Here is a 27,566-nt window from a genome sequence, read left to right as displayed (position 1 = left end):
GCGCGTGACGTCACAAGGGCACAGGGCGGTGTCGTGACGTCACTCCCGGAGCGGGACCGGGAACTGGAGCGGGATCGGGACCGGGATCGGGAACAGCCCCGGGAGCGGGGCGGGAGCGGGTCCCGCCGCTCTGCCCGCCCTGGTGAGCAGCGCCCCGGCCATGCCGGGCTCCTCAGGACACGGAGCAGGGGACAAAAATGGGGAAGGGGCGGGAGCAGCACCCGGGAAGGGCTGAGGGAGCCGGGGCGGCAGAAGGGGACCTGGTCCGTGTGTGTGAATACCTGCGGAGGGTGCCGGGGGCTGCACCGAGCTCTGCTCGTCCACAGGAACGTGAGGAACATCCTGTGGGCAGCGAGCCGTGCTTCCCACGGGACCTGCCTGTGTGGGGGCATCCCGGAGCCACCCGTGTGTCTGTGGGGAATCCCCTTCCTAGAACGTGTAAAAAAAACATCTTAGGAGTTGTTCTAAAACATCTTAAAGGATGCCATTCCTTGGTTGGGCTGGGGTGCCCAGCTAACCCCCCTGATGCTCAGTGTCCATGGTGACCCCAAGGATTTCCCACTGTCTCCTGTCCCGTCTGGTTTGCAGGGATGATCCCGTGCCCGTGGGATGGACAGCAGCACCTTGCCAGCAGTGGCAGAAGAGCTCCTGAGAGAGATCAAAAAGGCTTTTCAGGAGACCTCGCAGGGTATGTGGGGGATGCCAGCAGGAGAGGCCGGGCCCTGGCACTGGCACTGGCACGGGGCCTGTCACACCCCGCGCTTGACAGCTGGCCTGCAAGCAAAGCTGAGTTAATAGAAGGAATAACAATTGATGATTTTCGAGTATATCCATAACAAAAAAGAAGACAAAGCCGTTAGTATAAAAACAGATATAAAAAGATACATTAAAATTTCTGTAAGCTAAACTACGTGTGTAAGTAAAACGTGTGTACGTGCCTTATTAAATTTCTGTAAAACTTTTGGTAATTATATTAACACTAATTACTTTGCACTAATGAATATTATAAGTTATTGTAATGTAGTTAATGACTTAAAATTATGCTTTGTTAAGAGTATATAAGCTAGAAAACACGCAGAATAAAAACTTTTTCTTTTAAACTCTAATCACGCAGTGCCCGCACCCCATGCAGCGCTGATGAGAGCCCTGTGCCTCCCCTTTCCTACCTGGCCCTGCTGTCTCAGGGACCTTGATGTCCCTTTTTGTGACAACAGAAGCACAGATAATGAGGAGCAGCCCCTCCTCCAAGTCAAATTCAAAAATCACACCACTTTGGACTCTTTTCTTCATAATGTGAGACTTATGGGTTCTGCTGCTTCTTAGAGCTCCTGGTGCCCGTGGTCACACCTGAAGGATGATAAATTAATGCTCCGGGCAGGAATTCTGCTGTGTCCTCTGCTCTGCTGGTTCTACAGATCCACCAATCCCAACACTGGGCTTGGAAAGGGGAATTTCCCAAAGCCGTGTCCTGGCTGACCGGCAGAGGGGGTGTGCTGCTGATCCCAGGGACAGGAACAACTTCCCAGGGCTTCAGTGCAAGGAGCACCAGCCAGCACTGAAATCCTGGCCAATTCCAGCAGCTAGTTAAGAATAATTACCTTTGCTGGATCTGTGCTGAGAGAATATTAGTGTTTGTGTTTACTGGATGAGCTGCACAGAATGGCTCTTCCCAAGGAAAGAGTCTGCTGAAGGAATATTTTTAACTGCACAGAACCCAAACAAATAAGAATTCAGATAAATCTGTCTTGAGCACTATGTGGGAGTGAGGAATGGGCAGAGACTTCATGTCTAAACTGTCAGAGTGACCCCAGTGACAGCTTTTTGGCACACTTGTTCTGTGGCTCCTGTCAGGTTAGAGTACATCCAAAATCTACATGTGACTTTTAAAAGAGCTTTATAAATCCTGTTGTGAACTAAGCAAAAAAAAAGAAGTTCACATCCCTTTAAAAACGTCCTTCTTACAAAAGCAGAGTGGTACTAAAGCACACATTGGGACAGGGCTGTGGAGACAAACTGATTGATCCCTTTGCAGAATCAAATTCAAATAAAGCTGGAAAATTCAAACCAACAGTGCAGGTCATAGAGAGTGTTTTCAATTGTCAGAAGAAAATTATTTTAGAGTCAAAAATCCAGATCTTCCAGTGGGATATGGAGGCAGAGTACACAGTGTCCCCTGGGTGATAACAGAAAGAGCAGAGTGGACAAGGAGAGCCTGAGCTGTCAGCTCCAACAAACACAATTTGCTGGAGTCTAACTTTCCATCTTAAGGAGAAGTTCCAATAAATGGAGACACAATGTTTCAGTGGGCTGCAGTAAAAGCCATAAACCAGTGGCGCCCTGCAAGACTGTGCTGGGAAAAGAACAACATTTCTAAAGTTGTGAGGCCTGAGTTCTCAACTCCTGCCAGGAGAGTTTCAGGGAAAACAATATATATATTTTTTTAACCAGCTTCTTAAAGTGACAGAGTAAGATGCTGAGGCCTCCTGCCTTTTATTGGGTGCTTTTAAAAGTAGGATGTCATAAAAGAAAGTACATTTGGGCTTCTGCTTTTCTTTTTAAAATGAATCCCTGTGGTTGTGATTGCCGTGCTTGATAAGTGCCTCAGCACTGCCATCATGGATCATTTCCCTGCTCCTTGTTGCTTTTTTGGTGGCTAGAGAGGGTGTTGAGAGCTCTGCAGTCCTCTGTGACCTCTGGGGGTACCTTGGGAGGACAGTGACCCCCTGTGATGTGAAATTCTGCAAAATCATGTTTCCTTTTCTTTCTGTTGCAGTCCCTGATGAACTGCTGCTGGGGTGAGTGTCTTCTGCCCCAGTTCCTGCCCCTGTCCTGCCGAAGGGCACTTGGTGGTCAGCTCTCATCCTGGTTTTCCCAGTGCTGCTGAAACACAGGAATCCTGGTGGTTTTGGTGGTAGTGAAAATGAAGGTTCTGAACGGTTTTTTCCCAGAGATTCACAAAATTATCTCTGTATCACTGCATCTCCTGTGATGACTTGCTCTAATTTAAACCCAGGATATTTAACCTGAGCTCTGGACCCAGCCTCAGCTCTGGAAGGAGTTTGCTGTGGGAGTGGGCTGTGTTCCAGGGTGATTCATCCCTCTGCCTTCCTGCCCCTGTGAGCACCCTGAGCTCACTCCTGCTCTTTGAGTCATGGGCACGTGTGGTGGAGAGGGAGAGGTGTCCTGAGCATCACCCTGCTCAAGGGAAATGTTAACTTGGAGACTCAGAGTTTTCTTCTGTTTGGGGGCGGTCTCAGGTCAGTTTTGTCACCCTGTGAATGCTTTAATCATTCCCAGCAGTGACCTAAGAGATCCAAGTTTCACAACTTCAGCCCTCACCAGCTGGTGTTGAAGGTGGAGAAGGGGCATTGTCACAGTGGAAGAAACTTTTCAGATTCATCTTTAACCTTGTGCTCCTGCCTGCTGGGGGATGAGATCACCAGGAACCCTCCAGGCCTTTGTGCCTTTGTGTTAAAGTTATCTGACACACCACCTGTGAAAGGTGTGCTGCCTCCCTCTCCTGGGACCACAGTGGCCTTTGAAAGGTGGGATCAGATTTGAAAGCTTTTGTTTCCTTCTCCTCAGAAAAGAGGAGAGAAATTCCCTTGTTGTCTTTAATAATGGTGGTAACTCTTGGCAGCTGGATTTCCATCAATTCCCTGCATCCAGCAGCTCAGAAGTATTCTGATTTAATTTCCCAATCTCTTCCAAATCTCCAAAGTCCTTGAATTTCCTGTGGGCATTTCCTGTTGAAGTGATCAAATTATATACACAAGAAAAGAATTCCCTAGATTTTAAAAGAGTTCCTGAAACTCACTGAACTCAGCCCCCTTATAGTCCCAAACCTAATCATGAAGGAATGTCTTAGTTAAATGTTCCCCACCCACCTCCTCAGATGGAGCCAACCCTTCTTGCCTTGAGTTTGTGCAAGTTTTGGTCTTCCTGGAATCTATCTGTCTGCTTGGCTGCTTATCAGTCAGCTTGACTCAGCCTTGCTGGGGCTCTGCCTTGCCCTGTCTTCCCTGCACTTGGAAACTTTCCCCTTTCTCTTGGTCTCCTGCTCGTGTTTGGTGCTATCTCTTCATCACTGCTGATTTCCTTGTTGTTTACCCTTGGAACCAATCTAGACTACACAGATTTTTCTCAGCTGGTGAAAGGTCTGTAAAGTTATCTGAGTTGCCCCTGAGCTCTTTGGAAACACTCAGAGCAGCTGGATTTACTGGTCTAGGATGACTTTGGAGCCCATGAGCTGTCTGGACAACGGGCTGAAGGTGCAGATGTCCATATTTAACACAAGATGTCCATATTTAACACACACCTTATCCTATACCCCTGCACAGGAGCAGCAGGAGACAAAATCCCCCTTTGGGATGTGCAGTGATCCCCATCCCAGGCACTCCTTCATCCATAAATGCTCTGCAGCCCTGAAAGGACAAAGGTTTTTAGGGAGAGTGGAGGGACATCAGGCACGTGCTGCCCCTGGGTGTTTATGTGGAATAACTTGGCTGTCTCTGAGCCCTGCTCCTAGCTGGGTCACAGATGTAAAACTGATGCTATCTGGTGTCTCCATGTGCATGGAGTGTCTTGAGTAATTCCCTGATGTTCTCCAGCTTCCTCCTGATGCAGTTTGGTGGGTAGAGAAAGGATAATTTACCCCTCAGTTGTGACTGTGGTGGAGGAGATGTGATCACTACAAAATGATTCACTCATTCCCCAGGGTTTGAACTGATCTCCAGGGGATGAGGAAGGAGCCCCAGTTCCTGTTGCTCCAGGAGCTTTGAATCATCCTTGCACTCCCCTTTCTCCAGGGAGCTCCATGTGTGCTCCATGCCTGGAGGTGGGATTCAGGACCAACTGATCAATCCAGGGCAGAGATTGAGGGAGAGTCTAGGGCAGCACATCCAGCACAGCCTGGCTGTAGAGTTGAGGTGTCCCAGAGCCCCTTTTGCCCTGAGCACCCCAAGTCTGGCTCTGTGTGCTCCACTAAAATTCCTGGTTGTTCCTTTGTGCTCCTGGGACATTTCCAGTTGCTGCACCAAGGAAAAGTGTCTTACTTTTACAATGGGCTCCTTCAGGGCTGCCTCTGTGCCCTGAGCTGGGGGTCTCCCTTTGTGCTGTGACCTAACTAGAGACACGTTCTCTTCCAGGCTGAAGTTCATTTTTGGCCCATCTGCAGTCCCAGCTCTGGATTTGGTGGATCAGCGTTCTGTCACCCGGCTCAGGGCCCCCAGTGGAAGGATTCTCTACCAGGTACAGGCTTCTCTTTGCTCTTCCTTTCTGATGGTTTTCAGCTGGCATCTGAGACAGTGTTTTCCTGACTTGCAGAGCATGGATAAACACAGGGAGGACACCAGTGTTTTACAAACTCCTGAGGTGACCCTGGGGAGCAGCAGCCACAGGCTGGAATTAGAGCAGCACAGTTCAGAACCATTTTCTCTGTGGCTCCCAGCCAGCCAGAGACAATTTATGTGTTTGTGGGCATCACAGTCAGGAGGAAGTTTTCCAGGGATTGCTAATTTTGCTTTATTACTCCCATCCTATCCAGCAGAGGAAGTTCTTCCTCTTGACCAGTTGTACACAACTCATCATTATCTGCCTTCACTCTGTTTCTTTCCTGTCATGACCTCTGCTTGGCAGGAGATCTCTGCTGCCTGTGGGGGAGCAGTGCTGGCCAAACCCCTGGGTTTCACTCTGGTTCAGGGTAGCCAAGGCTGTGAATCACAGAAACCTCCCCATGAAATGGCATTTTGGGGAGAGGAACTCACCTCAGCCCTGAGATCAATTACAGCACAGGGTGGGGGTGAGGTGAGGAGCCATTGGTGCTTCATTCTCACCTTCCTGTACTGTGCACAATTCCTTGTTCTGAGGTCCCCCAGCACTGGTGGCATCTCTTTTGGGACAACCTGTCCATGCTGTGAGCCATTGACCAGCTGCATCCAGCCCATGGCTGTGCCCTGGCTGAGCACTGGGACTCTGTGTCCCAAAGATTTTGGTCAAAAAGCACCAATTCCTTCTCCTCAGCACTCCCAACCCCTCAGCTAGCACAGCCCCTCCAGGACTGGGCCTGGTTCTGTGCTTTCACACACCACAGAAAGGGAAATGTCTTTGCTCAGTGCTGCAGCACCCAAATGTTCCAAGAGGAACATTTCCAAGTATCCCCTCTGCAAAGGACCTTTTCTCCTCCCCTGGAGGTGTTCTGGGGTCCTGTAGGGTGAGAAAAGGGCTGTGAAGTCAGGCCTAGTGCTGGCACAAGCCCTTCCCACGTGTTCAGAGCTTGCCCTGCTTGGTTTGCACATGGAGCCTTTATCACTTCTGGGGCCATGGAGAGGACACAGCCCCTCCAGAGGGACATGAATCATAACCAGGGCTCAAGAACAGCCTTGGATTGCAGCTGAGGGCTTGCCTGTGGATGTTTGGTAAAGTCTAGGAAGTTTCCAGCACCCTTAGACAGCAGCTGCCATCCTGATTAACTGAATGCTCAAAGGCTTTCCCTTTTTCACTGTTGCTTGTCTGAAAATGCCACTGGGCAGAGAATGGTCACATTCCCTTTGTCAGGCCCTGCAGGCTAAGGCAGAGCTTTGCTGGGCATCAATTATTAATCTGATATTAATAAAGGGCTCACTTGGTGCACACTGAAAAGGAACAAGTGTCAGAACTGCCCTCCTGCCTCTGCAGGGAGAGGGAGCCTCTGGTTTCCCTGTGGAGAAGGAACCCCTGGCCAGGAGGGTCAGGGAGTTAATGCAGGACAAAGCTCCAGGAAGGAGATTCCTGTGTGCCTGCAGCTGCATTCCTCTTCTGTGGAGCTTGATTGCTGATTAAGGCCACGCTGATGAGTTCATTAACAGAGGAATCTGAAGAGATATTTTCTCTGGCGGTGTGAGGTTGGTGCCATTGTGAAATTCTCCCTCATCACAGCTGTCTGAGATGCAGAAACAAAGAGCAGAGTCTACCCTGGGGCTGGAGCAGTGACAGGAACACATCTGGGGTCACAGAAACCCAGCCCTGGGTGGGACACTGCACTGCAGCCACTGGTTCTTCATTCCTGTGTGGGAATGTGTGGGAATGTCCCCGAGCCGTGCTCCTGGAGAGAGGGCATCCCTGGCTGCCTGGACACTGCACAATCATCCCTGCTAATTATCCCCCACAAAGTCAGCCCTGCCATCTGCACCAGATGTGGTTCAGCTGGAATGTGAGGTGCTGCTTCCACTTGCAGCTGCCTCTGGAGAGCTCTTTGAGGCCACAGGGCTGGTTCTGTTGTGAAACTCCTGTGGGTCATTACAGCCAAATCTGGGCTGCTGATAATTCCCTATCAGCCAGCACATCTCAGGTCCTGCTTCAGGGCAGGAAGGCTCTGCTCAGACAGGCCCTGTAGTGTGGGCAGTCCCTGCCCTGAGGAGCTGAGATGGGAGAAGAAGGACCCCTCAGTCAAATGAGAGCTGTGATTTGTCCCTTAATGCCCTTCTGTTTAACAGGAGTAGCACTGATGAGTGCCCCTGGCTGGGTGCCTCAGAGCTGAAATCATCCCAGGAGAGCTTGGATGACACCTGCCCTGCTCAGCTCAGGGGTAAATCCTGCCTGCTGCAGGGATGGTGGGTCTGGCTGTGCTGGAGCTGTGCTGGCTGTGGCAGGGTTGGCCTGGCAGCATTTGGGGCTCCCTTGAGCTCTGCCCAAGTGGCAGAGATGCTGAGCTGTGGCAGTGAAGGAGGGCAGAGCTTCAGCCCTGCCAGCTGGCACCTGCACTGCTCACATCCTGCACTGCTCACATCCTGCACTGCTCACATCCTGCACTTTCATTTCTTTTTTATTTTGTCTTTTTTCATCCATTTCCCAGAACTGTGTGGCAGATGTCCCACAGTGAAGGGTTTGAGCAGCAGGCCCTGGCACAGGCTGTGGTGCTGTCTGTCTGTCTGTCTGTCCCTGTGCTGGTGCCTCAGCTGAGCCTCCTGTGCCCCCACACCGGCAGGGACACCTCCAGGGGGATTTTTCCTCCTTGAGGCCCAGGGATGAGGACAGCAGGAGGGAATCTCAGCTCAGGGCCAGGGGAGAACCCCAGTGCTTGGCAGGGCTGCAGCTGGCCAGGAACAGAGGCACCTTCTTCTCCCAGTCTTTGGATTTTAGATTCTGCTTTCTTAGGCAGAGACTGTGTTCTTGCCATGTAGGTCAGGACTGGGAACGCTGGGCTCAGCCCAAATGTGGCAGTGTCTGTCTGTGGCTCCCCCCTCCTCAAAGGAAAACACTTCTGAAGGGAAGGCACCATCAGAATCCTTCATCTTGGAAAAAGCAATCAAAGGGGCTGCAGGAAAACAAACTTATCACAAGTGAAACAAACTCAGCCTGCAGTAAAAGGAGGACCCAGGGTAAAGGCCAGACTGAAAAAGAAAAAAAAAAAGAGATTTACCCTGAAATGGGAATGTGAGTTTTATGTCCTGGATCTGCTGGGAGTGAGGGGGACTTTGAGGCATTGGCATTTCTGTGGGAGAGCCTGAACTTCTGGGTGCTCCCTGTTGGGCAGAGGGGGCGGGGGCAGCTCCAGGGGACAGGGGAGGGCTCCCCTTGGAAGTGCAGCTTTGGACAGGGAGGGACAATGTTCCCCTGGAGGGGCTTGGGATGCCAGGGATGTCCTGGAGGGGAGCAGCACTCTGCAGAGCTCCTCTGCCTTTGCACTTTTTGGGTTCATCTTTGGATTTGGGGGTGTGTGTGCCACAAACCCAGCCAGATGGAGGGAGCTGGGATGGGAGAGAGCTGGGATGTGCCCTCAGAGCCCTGGGCCCTGTGCAAGTGTGTTCTGCTCTTGCAGATTCTTCCCTTCCCATAGGGTGAGCCCTTAAAGTAGTTTCCTAAAAGCAATTTTCCAGTCTTGAGGAGACCAAAAGAGCACTAATGATTCACAGGCTGGCTTTCCTATACCCTGCAGTCAGCTCCAGCAGCTGACAGACTGCTCCATGCTGGAAAATAAAGCTTTTTTCACCTGTTTGCTGAGCCTGGTGCCTCAGTACCAGCCTTGCAGGGAACAGCATGTGGGAAAAGCAGGCAGTGCTGTTCCCAAAGCAGAGATGGAGCAGGGAGGCTTCTCTGGAGACTTCAGCTTTGTTTATTCAGGCAGATCTGGATTCCAGTAGCTGCAGCTGGTTCTGAGAGCAGAACAGCCTTCAGTGGCTGGGAAAGGAGAGGCCTCCCTGCAAGGGCTCAGTGCTGCTCTCTCTTGTCCCCAGGCCTGTGGTGGCCCCGGGGTCACACTTGTGACAAGAGTCTCTGTCATTTCCACCTGTGAGCCTGCCAGGGCTGGGAGGGAGCCCACAGGAGGGGCTGGCACTGGATGGGAGCTCAGGGAGTGGTGCCACCAGCCCTCTCCTGGTCCCTGGGGCTGGGACCTGCTGCAGGCACAGCTGCAGGACACCCTCACCTGCAGGGAGAGGAGCTTGGAGAGACCCTGAGAGGCCTGAGGAGCTTCAGGCTTGGGTGGGTCACTGCAGTGCTTGGGGACACTTCTGTGCTGTGACATCTCCCCTCAGTGCTGGGGCAGTGCACACCCAGCCTGAGTCAGAGAAATCAAAGCGAATCCTGGCCCTGACTCCTCCTCTGCCTCTGTTTCAGGTCCTTGGCAGCTCAGGCAAACTCTACACCTGCTACAGCTCCTGCCACTTCTGCACCTGCCCTGCCTTTGGGTTTTCTGTGTTGCAGAAGAGTGAGAGCCTTCTGGTGAGTTCTGTGCCTCAGCCTGGGGCTGCCATGGGGAGGGACAAGGCTCTGCCCTGCCCCTTGAACCCCAAATTTCCCCCCAGACACGCGTGGAGCTGGCCATGCAGGCTGAGCCTGGCCACTGTGTGGCCTCTGGCAGCCCCAGATTTTGGGTGCTGGGTGCAGGGAGGGCTTTTGGTGGTCAGCAGTGGTGGGGAGGGTGCCAGGAGCTGTGTGCCAGCTCCCTGCATGGCACTGTCCTGGTGGTGGCAGAGCTGGGGACACTGAGCCCCACCTGTGCCAGGAGGGAGCCGCGTTCCTGGGGGGCTGAGCACTTCACTGAACACATTTGGGCCAGGATGGGCTCCTGAGCCTGGCACCCCAGCCTTGCTCCTGCTCTTAACTTTGCAGTGCAAACACATCCTGGCTGTCTACCTCAGCCAGGCCTTGGGAGCCTGCCAGGAGCTGGCTGTGTCTGAGGAGCAGCTCTCAAACATCCTCCTGGCTGAGGAAGAGGATGAAGGATGAAGGAGGAAGAATTTGGATCACTCCTGGCTGTGTAACTGGCATTTTTAATATCTACAAGGCTGTCAAATGCTCATTGAGGCTGGTAGATTTCTTCCTGTGCTGCAGCCAAGTGTGACATTAATTAGCAGCCTGGCACAGATAAATTAATTAATTAGGCCTGTGTTGACTTCAGTTTTATTTATTTATGCTGGTTTTGGGATTTCTGAAGATGTTTGAGCTAATCTGTAATGATTGTGATGTGAGGATGCAAACAGTCCTGCAGGTCTCAGTGATGCACAGATTAAAGAGCTGCTGTGGCTCTTTGCAGGTGGCAGCTCAGAGCAATTTCTGATTTTTCAGTGTCAAACCTGGTCCAGGGAGTAGGGCAGAGACCTCTCAGCACCCTGGGACTGGTGACAGCTCTGTGCCTCCACTGGAACAGGATCTTTGGAAGCATCAATGTGGTTGCTGTGCTTTAAATCAAACATTTTCAGACACACTGAGCTTCCCTGGGAGCCAGCTGGGATTCCCTGTCCATGCTCTGTGCTCCCTGAGGGCAGTGTGGCCTCTCCTGCTGCATCAAGCACCAGTAATAGTGGGGCACAGGCTGAGCCAGGTGCTGTGGGTGGTAAATGAAGCATTTGGGATGAAAATAACAGTTTCTGCAAATACAGAATCTCAGCAACATGAGGAGAACACATCCATCCATGTACAGCAGAGCAGGGACAGCTCAATGGCCACAGCTGCACTGGCCACAGAAAGTTCCTCTGCTGCTTTTGCTTCACATTTTTATGAGAAATGAGCTTTTTATTGAGGAGGGCAAAGGAGGTGTCCTATTTTTATTTTGCCTTGAAATATGTTTGGCTCAGATCCACAAAGGCATTTCCTGTGCCCAGTGACCATGGCCTGGGCCAGAGCTAATGCCTGACAGCCCAAAGGCACAGCTGGACTAAGGATGCTCCAATGCACCTGCAGGAATTCTGGTTCATGGGAAGGGAGCACTGGTGGATGCTGAGCTGCACTGGAAGCTCTCACATGTGCACAAATGTTCTGGCACCTTCTCTCTGGGTGTTACAGCACTGAGAGTTTCACTCTGCTGCTGCTGTGAGAGTTTGGGTCTGTTTCAGGCAGCCAAAGGCAGAGATTCCATCCTTTGTTGTGAGGATAAATGTGGCTTGTAACCATTTGGCAACACTGCCAGGGCTGCAGGTGAAACCCTGCTGCTTTCCAGCCCTGATTAGCAGGAGGAACAGGGCCAAAGATAACACAGGAGGGAAGGGATGGAGGGAGGAGGGAGGCAGGCCCTGCCCAGATGGCAGGAGGTGGCCCTGGCTCAGCTGGGCCCTGGCCAAGGCCGGTCAGCAAAGCTGAGTGGGGCTGGTAAAGGAGAAGCACCTGGGACAGGGACTGGAGCTGCTCAGGCTCGTGCTGGAAGTGCCCAGATCTGAGACACTGAGCTGTAGCTAAACTTGGACATGGTATAAACACTGCAAAGCCATTCTGAGCTCTCTGGTGATTTCACCCAGCTCTGGGGCTGAGCTGCTCCAGTGGCAGTGAAATCCAGCACTCCCAGGGAACCATTCCCCGTGCGTGGAGGGCCCAGAGTCATTCCTGCAGCTGCTGCCTGCAGCTCTTGCCAGCTGGCACAGGAGATGCTGCAGGAACAAGAGTTCTTCAGCTTTTCAATTGATTTTACACTGTATTTGTCATTACATATGCCAGAGAAATTAAACTCTTGGGGTCTTGTACCCCCCTTTTAGTGCAACAGAATGTTAAAAAATATAGAGTTGATTTCTGTGTGATTCAAGTACAATTTTTCACGGATAAAAATATGAAAATTACTATTAGGGGGGAAAATAAAGCATTCACAGCTTCTGGGGGCTTCAGGACTGCAGGGGTGTCCCAGCCAGACCAAGCCTTAGGAGTCAGGGAGCTGCAGCATCCACCTCTCACAGCTAAAACCTGCACTTGTGGAACCTCTGCAAGGCTGGCAGAGCAAAAACCCAATTGTGGAGCTCATGTCCCCAAGGCAGAGTGACACTGGCCTTGGTGGCTCTGGTTCAGACCAGCCAGGACCATTGGGGCACTTCTGCCTCCTCACTTTGATAGCTGCAAACAGATCTGGAAGCAAACCTGGGTTGCACAGCCCTGTGAACCAAAGTGATTTCAAGGCAGTGAAACCTCTGCACTAAAACCTTGGTCAAGTCTTTTCTCAAATCTTTCAGCAAATGGGGTTTCCATGCTGGGCTGGCCAGTCCTGATCTGGTTTTCCCATCCTCACAGTCCCTCCCCTGAGTGCCTGGAACACAGATTCAGTTTCACACCAGCAACTGGGCTAAGTAAGACTTTTTCCCATCAGAGAATACAAGCTGCATCAAACAATTGATGGAATAATTAGGGTATTACCAAAGTGCTGTCAAGTATGAACTTGGAGAACAACTCAAAAAACAGACACAAAATTATTACTCCTAAATGAATCCAAATATTAAAAAATAATAATAATAATAATAATTAAAATAAAGATCCTATGACTTGACATGAGCAGCACAATTGGGGAAACACCCCCCCAGCAGGTGAGTCTTCCCCAGTCAGTGTCCAGCCTGGAAAGGAAACACCTGGAAAGGAAACACAAGGGGATCACAGCCCCAGGGGCTACAGAGGAGGGCGAGCTGCACTCAGTGTCCCCGCTCAGGTCACTCCTCTGCCAGGCACGACGTTAATTACAAAAATAAAAATAAAAATAAAAATAAAACCAGAGCTGCACGAGTCCATAGTGGTCATGTCTGAGCCCTGCTGGCAGGGCAGGCAGTGCCAGGGCAGTGCCAGGGCAGCAGGGCCGGGCTCACACGGTCACCGAGGCCGCGGGCGAGCTGATGTTGATGGCAGTCAGGTGCTGGTTGTGCTCCGAGGGACACTTGGGCAGCTCCTGGGCCTTGCAGAGGATCTTGGAGAGGATCTTGCGGAAGGTGCAGCGGAAATCCCGGATCCTGTAGGCGTAGATGATGGGGTTGATGACGGAGTTGGCGTGGGACAGGATGATGGCCACGTACATCACCCACTCGGGCTTGGAGCTGGAGAAGCCCTCGTGGAAGTGCGTGATGCAGTTCAGGATGTGCAGGGGCAGCCAGCAGAAGGCAAAGAGGCCCACGATGATGGCCAGAGACTTGGCTGCGTGCACCTCCTTCTGCAGGGTGGTCCTGGAGTTGCCCATCAGCTCGATCTGGTGCAGCTGCTTGCAGGCCACCATGAATATCTTGATGTAGATCCCCAGCATGATGACGAGCGGGAGCAGCACGCAGCCAAAGAAGTTGAAGTAGACCATGTAGCTCATGGTCACCACGTTCTCAAAGAGGCACGAGATGAAGCAGCCCTGGGGCTCTGTGCCTGTCTCGTTGGTGGCGTTGGGACAGCCACTCATGGCTTTATTCCAGCCCATCAGAGGGGTCAGTCCAATCCCAAAGGACAGCAGCCACAGCACTGCGATGAGTCCCCTCGCCCGCTTGCCGGTCACCAGGCTGTTGTACCTGCAGCCCCCGGGACAAAACCACAGCAAATGTTACATAAACGGGCACTGGCGACTTCCCTGCAGTTAAAGGCATCCGTGTTTTGGTTAATGAGACAAAAACCACACCCACGAAGGGGCCTCACCTCTCTGATCGCCCGAGGGGCAAAACCTCTCACCTGTGTCTCCACCCACACACCGTGGTTTGGGGAGGTGACTCATTTACTATTCCTGAGAGGCGCCAGCACTGCCCCAGCCCACAAACCCCCTGCAAGGGGAGGGAAGGGACTTGGAGGCTTAAAAAAGCTTTATCATTGCGTGATCCTAAACCACCACCTGCCAGCAGGGCATGGACAGGGAGGCTCCCTGATGCCCTCTGGCTCTGAGCAGCCACTGCTGCGCACGCTGGGGCAGCTGCTGGGCAGTTCCTGGGCTGACCCCGTCCAGCTGGGCAATGCTGGTGCCCAGCTCCACCTTGCAATCCCATGTGGGTTATGAAGAAGCTCTGCTGTGGCCCAGGGACAGGTTGGTGCAGTGCTGAGCCTGGTGCTGCCCCACACCTTCCTCATGCCACTGAGTCCTTTCATAGCCCCTCCAGCCCTCAGATGCTCAGAGACACAAGCAGAGCTGGAACCTGAAGCAGCAAAAGTCAAAAGTCTGGTTTGGGAGCAACCAGAGCAGCTGCCAAAATCAAAGCATCCGTCAGATCCCTGTCTGGAGAAGGAAGAACCTGCAGGTGCCAGAAGCCAACATGAGAAACCCATTCCTGTCCTCTCCACAGCCAGGCAGAGTCTGCTGGCTGCCACACGTCCCCTCCTTCCCACACCCTTCTCTCTTCACCCTTGTTTACTCTGGCTGGGCTGCCCTGCTCCTCCTTCCCTAAGAACGTTTGTTCTGATTTTCTTCCGGCCGTGAGGCAGGGGAGGGTTTTATTCCCACAGAACTGCAGCTGTGCCTGTGAATCACTGTGTGAGTGAGCTCCTGCTCCTCTGCAAGGATGGGGGGGACAGTGGGGGTCAAAGAGGGGCTGGGGGAGCCCTCAGCTCCTTCAGGCTGGGCTGGCTGGGAGGATGCAGGAGCAGCAGCCACATTTAGGTGCTGCTGAATTGTGGACACAGCCCATGGGTTGGTGTCTGAAGGGTAGATCCAGCCACTGAGGGCTTCTCCTGCATTTTTCTCTCATTATTAATATGTTCCAATACTTAGAAGATGAGAAGTTCTCAAATAGGGCATCAGTGAGGCCAAGCCTGTTGCTTTGAGACCCCACATGAAGTTTTCAGAAGCTGGAGCTGGTCTGGGCTTGTGGGACCTGAAATCATTGAGATTTGAGAAGTTGACAGAAATCCAGTCTCTTGGCAAAGTCTGAGTCTTGAGCTGCAGCCCTGGCCAAGCTCAGTCAGTGTTGCAGAGGCACCAGGAGCTGCTGCTCTCTCAGCCCTGCAGTGGAAAGGGAACTCTGCAGCTCTGCCTCGGGCTTGCCCTGCTTGGAGGATCTCTCCAGGTGCTCCATCCCAAAAACTACCATGGTGAGACTGGGAAATGCCAAAGGGCCATTGTTTAGAAGCAGACACTGAAGGAATGGAGGGGTTTGTGTGCTCAGGAACAGGAGAAGCCACCTTGGCCATGCTGAGGTCCCAGGCTGGTGACATTCAGAGCTGCCTCTTGCTGGCAACACATGGCCCCAAATAAGGCTCCTTCCATCTGCTCTTCTCCTGAACTCTTCTGCTAAGATAAGGCTTGGCTTGAAGGTTTACAAGACCAGTCAAAAAGCCACTTGGTGTCCCAGTGGCTGTCCTGGTGTCCTGTTTATTTTAGAGCTGCTGGCTCCTCCCAGCAGAGCTGCAGAGGGACCATGGCACGTGCGTTTTTACATCTCCTGAGGGAAGATGTGAAAACATCCTGGCCTGCAAGAGCCAGAGCTGAGCAGTGGGGAGGGCTGGAGGCCCAGGATAGAGGTGCAGATTTTCACAGGGAGCAACTGCCCTGCTCAGATTAGCTCTTCATAGCTCTTCATTTCCCCAGAATTTGCATGGCAAAGCCCTCCCACCATCTCCCTGTCCAGCTGGTGGTCACTGCTGTGGGCAGGGAGAAGAGCCCAAGGTGAAACTGAGAACAGCCTGATGTCCTAGAGCTGTTCATTAATTACCTTCATACACTTATCTGGTGGGACCCTGCCTGTATTACCCTTAAGTCAACACAAGTTAAGCACATGCTTAAAAAAATAAATTAATGAATGTCAGCAGATCCAGGTATGAGGAGTCTCACAAGCTCTTCCTTAGCTCCATACAACAGGGTCAGACAGTGAGGAACCAACAGATTTTCACAGCTCAGAATTCTCCAGCAAACCCCTCCTTCATTCTCTTTTAGGCTTAATATTATTAGACCAAAAAACCCCATTAAAGTGAATTTACTCACCTAAGTCTGCTCAACTAATGTATAACAAATATTGAATCACCTCTACGCTTCCCCCTAGAGGCATCAAATGTTGCCTTAATGTAAATAACAGCTGAATATTTTAAAATGATTTATTGGAATTAAATAACCTGGCAATGTGTTAGTTCCTTCTAAAGTCTCTTTACTGGTGCAATCAGCATGAAGGCTTTAATTACCCCAGCTCCCACCCCTGCCCTCTCAGAGGAGCCATGTTGGGGTGAGTCAGGCTCCTGTGGTGATGGCAGGAGCTGAGCACTGCCACCAGTGTCACTGCAGGAGGACAAGGGGCTGCTTGAGGGACAGCTCAGCTTTTGTAGTGTCCCCGTGGGCAGCTGGGGCTGTCCCTGCTGTGCCCTCACCCACAGAGGCCACAGCCAGGGCTCCACGAGGTGTCCCCTGCTCCTGGTGGCCCTGCCACAGCAGCATCCCCATGGCCCCTCCAAACCCCAGGGTTTTCCTGGGGGAGCTCACAGCAAACACCAGAGGAGCCAGTTCTGTTGGAAGCCTCGCTCTGTGTGTTGGAGGATGGTTGGGGTTGGGGTTTTTGCATTTCTGCTGCCACTTCCCGGGGCTGGGAAGCAGCCAAGGTGCCCAGGCTGGTGCTGAGCACAGCTGGCACAGAGCAGGACACGCTGCCAGCCCGGCCTGGCAGGAACTGAGTCATGTCCTGCACGTCCCTGGCATCTGCCACCAGCCCCTGCTGGACCCCGGGGAGCTCAGCCCTGCCCTGCTGCCCCTGAGCTCTGTCAGACAAGGAAAGCACAGCAGGAGAAATTCAGATGTCCCACATCACAGCCCTGGCCTGTCCCTCCTGTCCCTGGGCCAGGACTTTGGGTTCTCCCACTGCCTCCAGAGCAGGATCAGCCTCTGATGAACAATTCCAGAGCTTCAACTCCAAACCCACCCATGGCTTGTGCTCCCCAGCTCCCTCCCCACCCTGCCCCTGGCCCAGGCTGCTGGATGCAGGGAGAGGAGCAGATGGAGTTTGCAGAGCTGGGACCAGGCAGGTGCTCTGGTACAAACAGCCAGTGACAATTCATATATTTCTATTTTAAGTGTGAAGGGAAATGCACAGACACCTCCATTCACAAGGGTTGAGAACAGCTTGGCTGCCAAGCATTGTGTCCTTGTCACCTCCTCACAGCTGTACTTTGCATCTTGCTCTTTTTTTATTATTTTTTTTTAGCTTTAACAAAGTAAGCCCCATTGCTGCCTCTGTGCTCCATGCACAGCCACAGAATGGAGATCACTCAGCAGCTGAAATGTCCTGGCAGGACACTTTAAATGAATCATAAATTGCACCTTAGAGAGGAGCAGGGAGAAGAAAAAGAAATGAAAAAGAAACAAAAAGGAAAAAAAAATGAAAAGAAAAAGCTGTGCTGTTGAAGCAGGAAGGAGTTGGCGGCCAGAGCTGTGCTCAGTGGTGACGCTGTCAGCTGGGGAAGTGGGACATCTGCGAGTGTCCCCGTCCTGGGCAGACAAATCACTTCCTCCTGCATCTGTCCCCATTGTGAGGGACAGCAGCAGCACTGCCGGCCTTCCGCTGGGCGGGACTGCCGCACTGCCACTGCCACAGTGTCACGGTGGCACTGTCACACTGTCACGGTGCCAGTGTCACAGTGTCACAGTGTCAGTGTCACAGTGTCACAGTCACACTGTCAGTGTTACAGCGTCACACTGTCGCACTGTCACAGTGTTAGTGTCACGGTGTCTGTCACCTGCCAGCCCGGCTCAGGTGAGCTCAGGGGTCAGGAGCAGGAGGAGCAGAGGAAGGGGCACCCCCAGAGGAACGGGCACCCCCAGGGCTCCCGGGTGGAAGGGAGTGTCCCCTCCCTTGTCCCCGTGTCCCCAGCCACGAGCCGGGGCTGTCAAACACCCGCAGGTTTAGAACCTGCCCGGGATATTCTCATCCGTGCCCATTCCCTCCTGTGAGCCCTCCCTGCCTGGGAGGTGACAGAGCCGGGAGAGGGACAGAGGGACAGCCCCCGGCTGGGGACGGGGGACAGCCACGGGGCCGTGCAGCCATGTGGGAGGGAGGAACACGGGAGATATAAAACCTGCCCCTGGCACACGGCCGGGAAATCTGGGGGTCACACGGCGTCTGCAGCCGGGGATGCTGCGCTGCCAGGGCCGGGCAGGTGCGAGCGCCTCTCGCCTCTCGAGCGGCCCCGAGGGGTTTGCAGGTGAGATCTGCCCGTGTTCGCTGCTCGGCAGGGTGAGAAAAAGCGGCTGAAAGCCGAGCTCAGACCCCGGGGCTGTCAGCGGGCTGGGCCAAGCCGGGCTGGGGCAAACAGAGGCCAAAGAGCCCCGGAGCACAGGAAGGAAATGAGCTCAGCCCCCTCGCCCTGCTCGCTGCTCTCACGCTCCGGCAGCCCCCGGCAGCCAAAGAGCAGCAGCTGCCCCAAAACGGTGCCTGCAGGGGAGTGTGGGACTGGTGTGATACGGGTGTGATACTGGTATGACACTGGTGTAATACTGGTGTGGAACCAGTGTGATACTGGTGAGGCACCAGCACGATCCTGGTGTGATCCTGGTGTGGAACCAGTGTGTGATACTGGTGTGATCCTGGTGTGGAACCAGTGTGTGATACTGGTGTGACACTGGTGTGATCCTGGTGTGGAACCAGTGTGTGATACTGGTGTGACACTGGTGTGACACTGGTGTGGAACCAGTGTGTGATACTGGTGTGATCCTGGTGTGGAACCAGTGTGTGATACTGGTGTGACACTGGTGTGGAACCAGTGTGTGATACTGGTGTGATCCTGGTGTGGAACCAGTGTGTGATACTGGTGTGATCCTGGTGTGGAACCAGTGTGTGATACTGGTGTGATCCTGGTGTGGAACCAGTGTGTGATACTGGTGTGACACTGGTGTGATCCTGGTGTGGAACCAGCGTGATCCCGGTGCTTTCTGTTCCTGGGTCAGCCCCAGAGCACAGCCCTGCAGTTCTCCCCTGTTTAAGGCCTGAGCTCCTCCTCAGCCCCCCGGGCTCTGCAGCCCGGCCTTATCAGCCTTATCAGCCTGCTGGGGTCTGGGACTGGGGGTTTTTGTCCTCCTGAAGCTCCCCGAGGGTCGGGCCTGGCTGTGCAGCACCAGGGGCTGAGTGAAAGCTGCCTGCCAGAGGGGAGATAGGGGCTGGCTCAGGGGCAGCTGTTTGGAGCGATCCCGCTGCCCCTCCCAGCGCCGGCTCAAGCGATAGCAGATAAGGGGGGATGGCAGATCCCTGCTGGATCCCTCCTTCTGCAATGAAAGGGGTGGAACCCCCTTCCCAAAGTTCCAAAGCGCTGCCTTGGCCCCCAGCAGCCCCACCGAGCTGCTGCTCAGCTGCCCTGGCCGCAGAGCCCAGCGCAGGGGGATGGGGCAGGGTCAGCCCCGAGCCCTCCCAGCCCATCCCAGCAGCTCCAGGAGCCCAGCCCGTCCTCTCCTCCCTGCCTGGGCACTTCCAGGCTGGGCAGAGCCCCCAGCCTGTACCAGCACAAGGGGCACAATCCCATGGAAGGTTTGAGCAAAAGGGGGACATGGCCAAGAGCTGCTCCTGCAGGGACTGTGCTCTGTCCCTTGTCCCCAGCAGCTCTGGTCCCAGTGGCACCAGAGCCCACAGGGCACTGCAGGGTGGCAGAGCAGGGACACCCACAGGGACACACCCCCACTGATGCACTCCCAGGTTATTTATGGCTCCTGCCCAGGCCTGATGTCATCCATTGGATTAGGAGTTAATCCTCTCTTTGGATTGCACAAATTCCCTAAACTCAGTCCCTTCTGCAAGCCTAAGGACTGACACATCTGTAGGCACAGCTGGAGTCACCAATTCCTGGCATCTTGTGGATCAAATACAGTAAGAGGAGTCCCCAAACCCTGTGTGGTCACTGCCTGGGGCAGCCCAGGGCCAGGGCAGAGCACTCCTCAAAGACTCAGTTTTGTGGTCTGTGCTCATTGCTCTGGCAAACAGCAAATTTCATAAAAATCCCAAGGAGCAGCTTGATAATTAACAAAGCAAAAACTTGCAACTTCAAGATAAAACAGTTTCTGCCAAAACATTTCGTTTTTGTGTATTTTTTGCAGAGAGAGGTCAAAAGATCTTCTGGAGCAAAATTCTGCTGGATTTCAAAAGTTCCTTTTTAAAAAAAAAAAATCTTAAAATTAACCTGTATTTTTTTTTACAGATTGAGCTGACCAGAACAGAATAAAAACTTTGTAAATCCAAAATCTGGGTTCTGACTCAGCCTGGAGATCAGTGCCCTCAGCCAACAGCCTGGAGCCAGCCCTGACATCCCTGATGCTCCCTGGCATCCCTGCTGTCCCCCAGCTGCAGCAGAGGGGGCAGAGGTCCCAAGGAGGCCCCAATTCCTTTTCCTGTCAGGACTTTTGTTTTTTTGGGAAGTGGCCTCGGAGGTGCGGAAAAGATATAAAAATCTGGGACATGCATTTTAAGGAAACCAGGCTGCTCACAGCTAAAAATAGCTGTGATTTCCCCTCTCTACTTCATTGCCATGAGGACACATGTGATTATTCCTGATTTTGTTGTTGTATTTTGGCTGTACCCAAAGGCTGGAGCGAGTGGCAGCCCTGGGGGAGCCTCTCACATCCCTCGGACCCAGCTTGGCTGCCACAAAGTTCCCTAAAGCTGTGACAGCTCCACTGCTCAAGTGAACACCCCAACACCCCAGCCCTCCTGTCCCTGCTGGGTTTGTGGCACTGCAGGTTTAACTCAGTGATAACCAAGGCCAGGCACAGCACTCTGGGGATGGGGAGGAATTGGGAATGCTCAGAATTGGGATGCTCAGGAGTGGCCACAGCACGGGAGCCACAGGGGAGCAGCAGAACTTGCCCAGGGGTTCAGGTGAAGGGCAGTGCAAGGACAGAAAGAAATGAGGCAAAGGCACAGGGAGGAAGAGCAGCTCTGTGTGCTGATGGCACTCACAGGGTGAACACCAAGAGGATTTTCTCTGCTCCCCAGTGGCTCCAATCCTGACATCAAACCCCAGCAGTTTGCTTTGCTGAGCAAAGCTGGGATCTGACAGGGATCTGGGAACAGATCCCTGCAGGGGAACACCTCAGAGGGAGCCCCTCCTCTGCAGCACAGAGCCTCAGCATCAGCCGGGCCACCTCTGCGAAGGATGAGGGAAAAACAGCAACAACCCAAATTTAATCTGTCCCACAAGGCCGGCAGGAAGGAGCTGCACTCCTGCCTCCCTCATGTGAGAGCCAAGGGGGGCAGCAGCTCCTGTGGGACATTGGCAGGAGCAGAGGCAGGTCAGGACAGCACCATCCTGATCCCATTAACTTATTGGGAATCCATGGAGCATCCTCTGGCTGCAGGAGGGGCAGCAAGGGCTCAAAGATGTGCAGAAAGGGAGAGGATGTGGCTGGGATTCCAGTTCATAGCAAAGCTTCCCTGGAACATCAGTCCTGCACATCTGCAAGGGGTGAAGCTGAAGGTTGGGGAGAACTAAACCCAGGACAAGCAGCAGATCAGCTCAAATCCCAAGGAACTGGGGATGATTTTCCCAGGGCAGGTCCCTGGGGTGTTTGCCAGGCAGCAGCACCACATTCACTGTCCTGCAGGAGGTACCAGAGCACAGGGGCACACACTGGGCTGTTACTCAGTGTTTCTCTTTTTGGTCTCTAAATACAGATTTTCTTCTCCCTCCCTAATTCCTGACACATTTGTTCCAGGCATCCATCCCTACCTATAATTCTTCTCCATGCCAAAGGATTTGGGTTAATGCAAATAAAAGGAAACTGTTTTATTCCACCTACAAATCTTCTTTGGCTCCCAGCTACGGGACTGTGGGGTGAAATCCAGCCCTGGAGGAAGCCAGAGAGCAAAAGCCCCTGTGCCAAGTGCTCTGTGCAGGATGGATTTGCTGCTGCTGAGAGATGCTCGATTCCCTGGCTGGGATATTCTGCTTGGAGGAAGTGCTGGGATGGAGCTGGGTGCAGGAAAAGGGGACAAGGACAAGGAGCTGCATCCTGGTGATGGCCAAGGGAGAAGGGAGCCTGGGCAGGGCTGGGAGCTGCAGCTGCACAGAGTGGGCAGCGTGGGTGGGGGCTTCTCCACAAACAGAAAATTCATCAAAAGCAAACAAGCGAAATAGGAGTTTCGAGGGACACAAAGAATTCATGGCTTCGGGTCAAATTCAGCAAATATTTTTAGCCAGAAGAGGGAGGGCTCTAAACCACCATTTTTAAAATAAGATTTTTTTGTTCTGCAGTTCTCCAGATGAGAAGTTGTCAGTTCCTTCCCCAGTGAGGAGGCCTTGACCTCAAAGAGCAGCACAGCCACATGGGAAGGGTTGGGCAACCCCAAATCTGCCAGGTTGGTCAGGATCACTTTGCTTCACTGAAACCTCCCAACATCCCTGTTCCAGTTTCACTGAAACAATCTTCCTCTTCCCCATGGGATTTCTTGGTTCAGCCACAGAGCTGAAAATCCATTATTAGCCTGGCTGTAATGCAAAGTTCTGCTGTGCACCCCAGCCCACAGGCCTGCCCAGCCTCTCAAAGAGCTCTGAAAGGGCATTAAATAATGTGGCACAGCCAGTCCTTAATGTCCCTGCTGAGCTTTCCACAGGGAGCTGATGGAACACTGGATGTGACAAGGACACTCATCTGCTCTGCAACAGCCACATTATTTATGGTAATCGCTGGGCAGGGCTGGGCACAAATCATTTTCCTAAACATTTAATACTTCATGGCCTGGTATCAGCCTCTGCACTGGCCTCCAGAACTGGTGTTTAAATGAGAAAAGCTTTTCCTGCAGTCTCCATTCCTAGAAATTGATGATCAGCTTCCCGTTCCCACAGCACAGCCCTGCCTCCAGAAATTGCATGTGCTCCTGCCCAGAGAGGGTGGTGGGAGAGGTTCCTCCCCAGTCCCTGCCAGCAGCACTGTGGAATAATGATGCTGAAGAGAAAACTCCAACCAAGCCTTGCTGGGAAAGCCCTGGTGCAGTCCAGAAGGGTTTTACCTGTGTAAAAACCTGTATAACCTCCTCTATCCCCTTTTGATCTTGGTGCACAACTAAGAAAAGCCTTTCAGTATCAGTCCCTAAATCTCCTGTCACCGAGGAGTGGCCTGTCCATTGTCCTGCTCCTCACAGGGAGAACCCCCCTCCTCTGGAAGGAGATTTTTGCTTGCTGGTCCCTCCTGAGAGCACTGAAATAGGCCTCAATGCCAAGATGGAGTTAAATCCAAATTTCACACTTTAGCCAGCCTAGGATGGGACTCCTTGGTCTCCACTTGTGTCCAGCTTGAAAGGACTCATAGGAATAAAGATGTTTGTGCAAATGGAATAAAAGATTTGGCAGGAGATGGGGTGAGGAAAGCAAAGCTGGGAAAGAATCCCAAAGCAAGGCAAAACTGCCCTGGGATGAACTGCCCTGATGGAGAGTCGAGCAAACGTGCTCGAGAGCAGGACTGGGGGGAAAGGAGTGCAGGAAATATTGGCAGTTCCATCAGCTGGCAAAGCCACTTCCCCCTGCGGGCACAGGAACGATCCCTCAGGGCATTTCTGATCCTCTGCTTCCCCCCAGCTCCCAGCAGAGCACAGACCCCTCACCACAGTTTCCTCAGCTGCAGAAAGTGCTTGTGGAACAAAACCAGAGTTATTGCCTGACAGCTTGTGGCCAGGGGTGTGACTAAACTGAAACTCAAAAATCTGACCTGCTTCAGGGGTGTGATTAAACTAAAACTCAGAAATCTGACCGGCTTCTGTAGCTGCCGCTGCCCCAGCAGCCCGGGGGAGCCCCGAGCGAGCGGGTGGAAAAGACACGACAGCATTTTCTGGAGCCGGGGTGGCTCTGTGAGCCCGGCTGGGTGGCTGGGAGGGTCAGAAACAGGGTCAGGGATGCTGGAAACAACCCTGTCCCTGCTGTCCCTGTCCCTGCTGTGCTGCAGGTCCGCTCCCGCTCCCGCGACATCCCCCGGGATTTCCACGCGCCGCGCTCGCATGACACACGGACACAGACAAACGGACACACGGACGCACGGATACACGGACACACAGCCACGCTTCTCCTCCTCGGCCCGGTGACTGATTCATATTTGCTCAACCTCTGCGAGGTCTCAGATGCAAGGTGCCAGACAGGGTGAAAGGGTTTTCTCCTTTTTGAAGCCGTTTCAGGGTGACTTCATTGCCCGGGCACGGGAGATGCCGGGGGCGAGCGGAATCCAGGGAAGCTGCGGCTTTGCGGGGTTCAGCTGAGGTCCCTGCTCCACAGCCGCCCCGCTTCCCCACCGCCTCTGCCCCCCGCCAGCCCCTGGAGCTGTCCTGCCCTCCCGGGGGGCTCCATCAATGTCCTATTCCCAGCGAAGGACAACTGAGACACGGAGGAGACTGAGATGAACAAACTCAGGTGGTTCACAATGCAAAGCCCGGGGTTTGGTGCGCTTCAGCTTAAAGAAGCTGCCGCACCAGCCCACTGGAGAGGTGCCTGTAACTTCTATTCCATACAGTTTTCCCCATTTTAATTCAATTCCCACGAATTAGAAGGAAAACAATTCATGTCTTGGATGCTGAACTTGAATGAGACTGAACTGTAAAACTCTAAATCTGCTGTGTGAACCTTTCTGCTCCCCTCTTCTCCTTTCACAGTAGGAAATAGGAAAAAGAGTGGCTGCTCCTCTATTTAATCTATTTAATCACCTGGGAGATGCCTGGACACCGCAATAAAGGGGCTGTATAAATACCGGCACAACCCTGCCACAACCATCCCAAACACAGCCTTACACCACTGCGGGCCCGCCCGGAAACCTCTGACCCTCCCAAGGCAAACATCCTCAAGAAACTGAACTTCCAGGTGTGTTCCGAAGCAAAAGGAGAACACTGATCCCATTCCTGCAGCGAGCGAGTGACAAACCTCTGCTATTTCCACCACCTGTCAGCAGTAAAACTTTCGGGGCAGCGCTAGAGATTAGAAGCGCTAAGAGAAGGAGGATGAGACCCGGGCTGTGAGGGAATGCGGCTCCCCGCTCCCACTCCAACTCTTACCTCAGTGGGATCTTGATAGCCAGGTACCTGTCGATGGCCACCGCCAGCAGGCTGAAAATGGAGCTTTGGGTCAGCACCAGCACGAAGCAGGCGAAGAAGAGGCAGCTGTGAAAATCCACCTGGAAGCCGATGCTGATGGTGATGGCGAAGGGGATGGCCAACAACCCCACGGCGATATCGGCCACGGCCAGCGACACCAGGAAATAGTTGGTGGCGTTCTTCAAGGTGCTGTTGATGGCCACGGCCCAGCAGACCAGCACGTTGCCAGCGATGGAGAGCACGGCGATGATGAGCTCCAGCACGATGTAGGTGGTTTTCATAGTGTCCATGGCGAGCGCCCAGCGCCGGGAGCAGGCGCTGCTCATGGGAAGCAGGGACTTTCCGCCGGGCGCCCTCCCGCAGGTACCAACACGCCCCGGGGCAGCCGAACGCCCATGTCCGGGCTCCCCGCGGCCCTGGGGGGCCGGAGGGGCGCGGCGAGCCCCGGGTCGCGGCCCCCGGCTGCCCGCACCGCCCGGCCCCCGCCCGGCATCCGCGGGTCCCGCTCAGCGCCCGCCCGCCGCCGCCGCCGCCCGCGGGGCCATCGGGGCCGGCCCGGCCGGGGCTGCTCCGCCCGGGGATGCTCCGCCGCTGCCGCCCGCTCCCCGCGGAAAAGCCGCTGCCGGGGCGGCGGGGCTATTTCTGCTCGGGGCGAGCGGGGCGGGGAGTGCGCGGCGCGGAGCCATTGGCCGGGACCCGGCGGCACCGGCACCGCGCCCCCGCAGCGCCCGGCCCCGCTCCCGCACCCCCGGGCCCGCTCCTGAACCCCCCGGCTCCAGCACGGCTTCCCCGGCCCCGCTCCCGCACCCCCGGCCCCGGCGTGAGGCTCCCCCGAGGTTTTGGGCACCGCTTTGCACAATTCGGAATAAAAAGCTGCCCTCGCTGTCCCCAAAGTCGAGGACTCCGGACGCTGCTGCTGCTCCGGGAGAGCGGAGTTGCAGCACCGAAAATAAAATTCGCCACCAGCAGAGCGCTGACCCAAAGTAGGAGATTTCACAAAATCCTGGCAGCGCTCGGTCTCTGTATGGTTGTGGCACAGCGGGGCATTTCCTGATGTAAGAAATGGCAAAATACCACGGATTAGCAAATGCTGTTACTCACAGGGCTGAAGTGGTTGAGTTTCAGTCTAAGAAGCTTAAAAAAAAGTTATACCTGAAGGGGTTGTCTGCTCTGGTGGATCTTAAACCAGCAGGAGAGGTGAAGGCAATTTAATAACTGGTTACCTTTTCATTGCAGGTTTCATGCTTTATATTGTGTTCACCATCAAAACATAGAACAGAGATTGAACTTCACACCACTGCTGAGGCATCCAGCAGCACTGAATAGCTCAGGGTAGAAAGCAGGAAAAAAATCCAAACAATTAAAGAAAATAAACCTTCTTGTAGCAAACAGAAAGTAAAAGATAATGCCATTGATTTCCTTTTAAAAAAAAAACAAAGTTGTAAACTAAATCCTGTGGAAGGGAATGTTTTCTGAGGATCCAGAGTTAAATCAGAGCAAAAAACATACGGGAAAAATAGGATTGAAACTATTCCTTTGGGTGTAGTGCAAATGGAAACATTCCTGTTGACCAGCAACGCTTGAGGTCAGACAGATACAAAGGGGGACTCTTAATTTATATTGAACAAAGTAATTTTTATCAAGTTGGACATCTGAGGATGCTGAAAGAAAGCCGTGCCAGAGATTCATTTCATTTGATGGGGACACACAGAGGGATCTGCACACAGGAGCATCACTGCCCTTTGCACTCCCACCAGGACCTTTGCACTTTGCATTCCAGGCACTCTGCTGTCACAGGGAAGAACCAATCCCACGATGGCATTAACAGGGAAGCCCTTAAACCCCGGGATTCAAACCTCAGTTTTTGCCTGAAGTGCCCTGAAAGGAGCAGCAGAGTTTGAGGTGAGCTCAAGGTTCACAGCCCCAGGTCTGGCTGCTCCTTCAGAGCTGGCTGGATCCTGAACTTGCCCACACTGGTTTGGTTTATTTATTATTTTGGGATGAGCGCAGCTTCCCTCGTTCAGAGCCTGTTATAACCATGTGAACTATCACAGAGAAGCACTTTTCCCCCCAGAGGGATGGATTTACATCAGGGTTTTTACACACATTGTTTTCCTAATGCAGGAACATGTGCCAACAGCCACCTTCTGCTGCTTTACAGCACCTCAGCAAAACCAGAATTAACTTTCTGCAGTGGACACATTTTATTAGAGAAAGATCTGCTTTCGTGATCATGGAAGCACTTATTACAGACTGAGCCCAGGGAAATTGTGGTTTGTCAAGTCAGACATGAACAGAGAAACCATTATTTCAGGTTCTGATGAATAGGTTGTTTGGGCAAGGTCTCTGTGAGACAGGTAGCGAGGCAGTGAAAATTGTGGATTTTGCATTACAGGGAGATTCATGGCTCTCCAA

General features: G+C 53.2%; 2 protein-coding genes across 2 annotated transcripts; one reads left to right on the top strand and one right to left on the bottom strand.

Annotated features, from left to right (window-relative positions):
- Nucleotides 1-27: 27 nt before the first annotated feature.
- Nucleotides 28-10,362, top strand: ZSWIM7 (zinc finger SWIM-type containing 7). Its single transcript, XM_066563720.1, has 6 exons — nucleotides 28-142; nucleotides 589-688; nucleotides 2,774-2,795; nucleotides 5,148-5,250; nucleotides 9,595-9,699; nucleotides 10,090-10,362. The coding sequence occupies exons 2-6, from the start codon at nucleotides 610-612 to the stop codon at nucleotides 10,204-10,206; spliced, it is 426 nt and encodes a 141-aa protein (XP_066419817.1). The 5' UTR covers nucleotides 28-142; nucleotides 589-609; the 3' UTR covers nucleotides 10,207-10,362.
- Nucleotides 10,363-10,368: 6 nt separating this feature from the next.
- On the bottom strand, nucleotides 10,369-25,627 carry ADORA2B (adenosine A2b receptor). The gene is made up of 2 exons (XM_066563718.1): nucleotides 25,113-25,627; nucleotides 10,369-13,709 (listed from the first exon to the last, which is right to left on the bottom strand). Exons 1-2 carry the CDS (start codon nucleotides 25,475-25,477, stop codon nucleotides 13,028-13,030), a joined length of 1,047 nt encoding a protein of 348 aa, XP_066419815.1. The 5' UTR covers nucleotides 25,478-25,627; the 3' UTR covers nucleotides 10,369-13,027.
- Between the last annotated feature and the right edge of the window lie 1,939 nt (nucleotides 25,628-27,566).

Source organism: Molothrus aeneus, chromosome 20, assembly GCF_037042795.1.
Source record: "Molothrus aeneus isolate 106 chromosome 20, BPBGC_Maene_1.0, whole genome shotgun sequence".
Lineage (NCBI taxonomy): Eukaryota > Metazoa > Chordata > Aves > Passeriformes > Icteridae > Molothrus > Molothrus aeneus.
This window is presented reverse-complemented; position numbering and strand designations above follow the sequence as displayed.

Coding starts and splice junctions, on each gene's coding strand:
- ZSWIM7 (XM_066563720.1), top strand. CDS start 610: ATGGACAGCAGCACCTTGCCAGCAGTGGCAGAAGAGCTCCTGAGAGAG. Junction 689..2,773: donor TTTTCAGGAGACCTCGCAGG/GTATGTGGGGGA, acceptor TTTCTGTTGCAG/TCCCTGATGAACTGCTGCTG. Junction 9,700..10,089: donor AGAAGAGTGAGAGCCTTCTG/GTGAGTTCTGTG, acceptor TTAACTTTGCAG/TGCAAACACATCCTGGCTGT.
- ADORA2B (XM_066563718.1), bottom strand. CDS start 25,477: ATGAGCAGCGCCTGCTCCCGGCGCTGGGCGCTCGCCATGGACACTATG. Junction 13,710..25,112: donor GCTATCAAGATCCCACTGAG/GTAAGAGTTGGA, acceptor CGGGGGCTGCAG/GTACAACAGCCTGGTGACCG.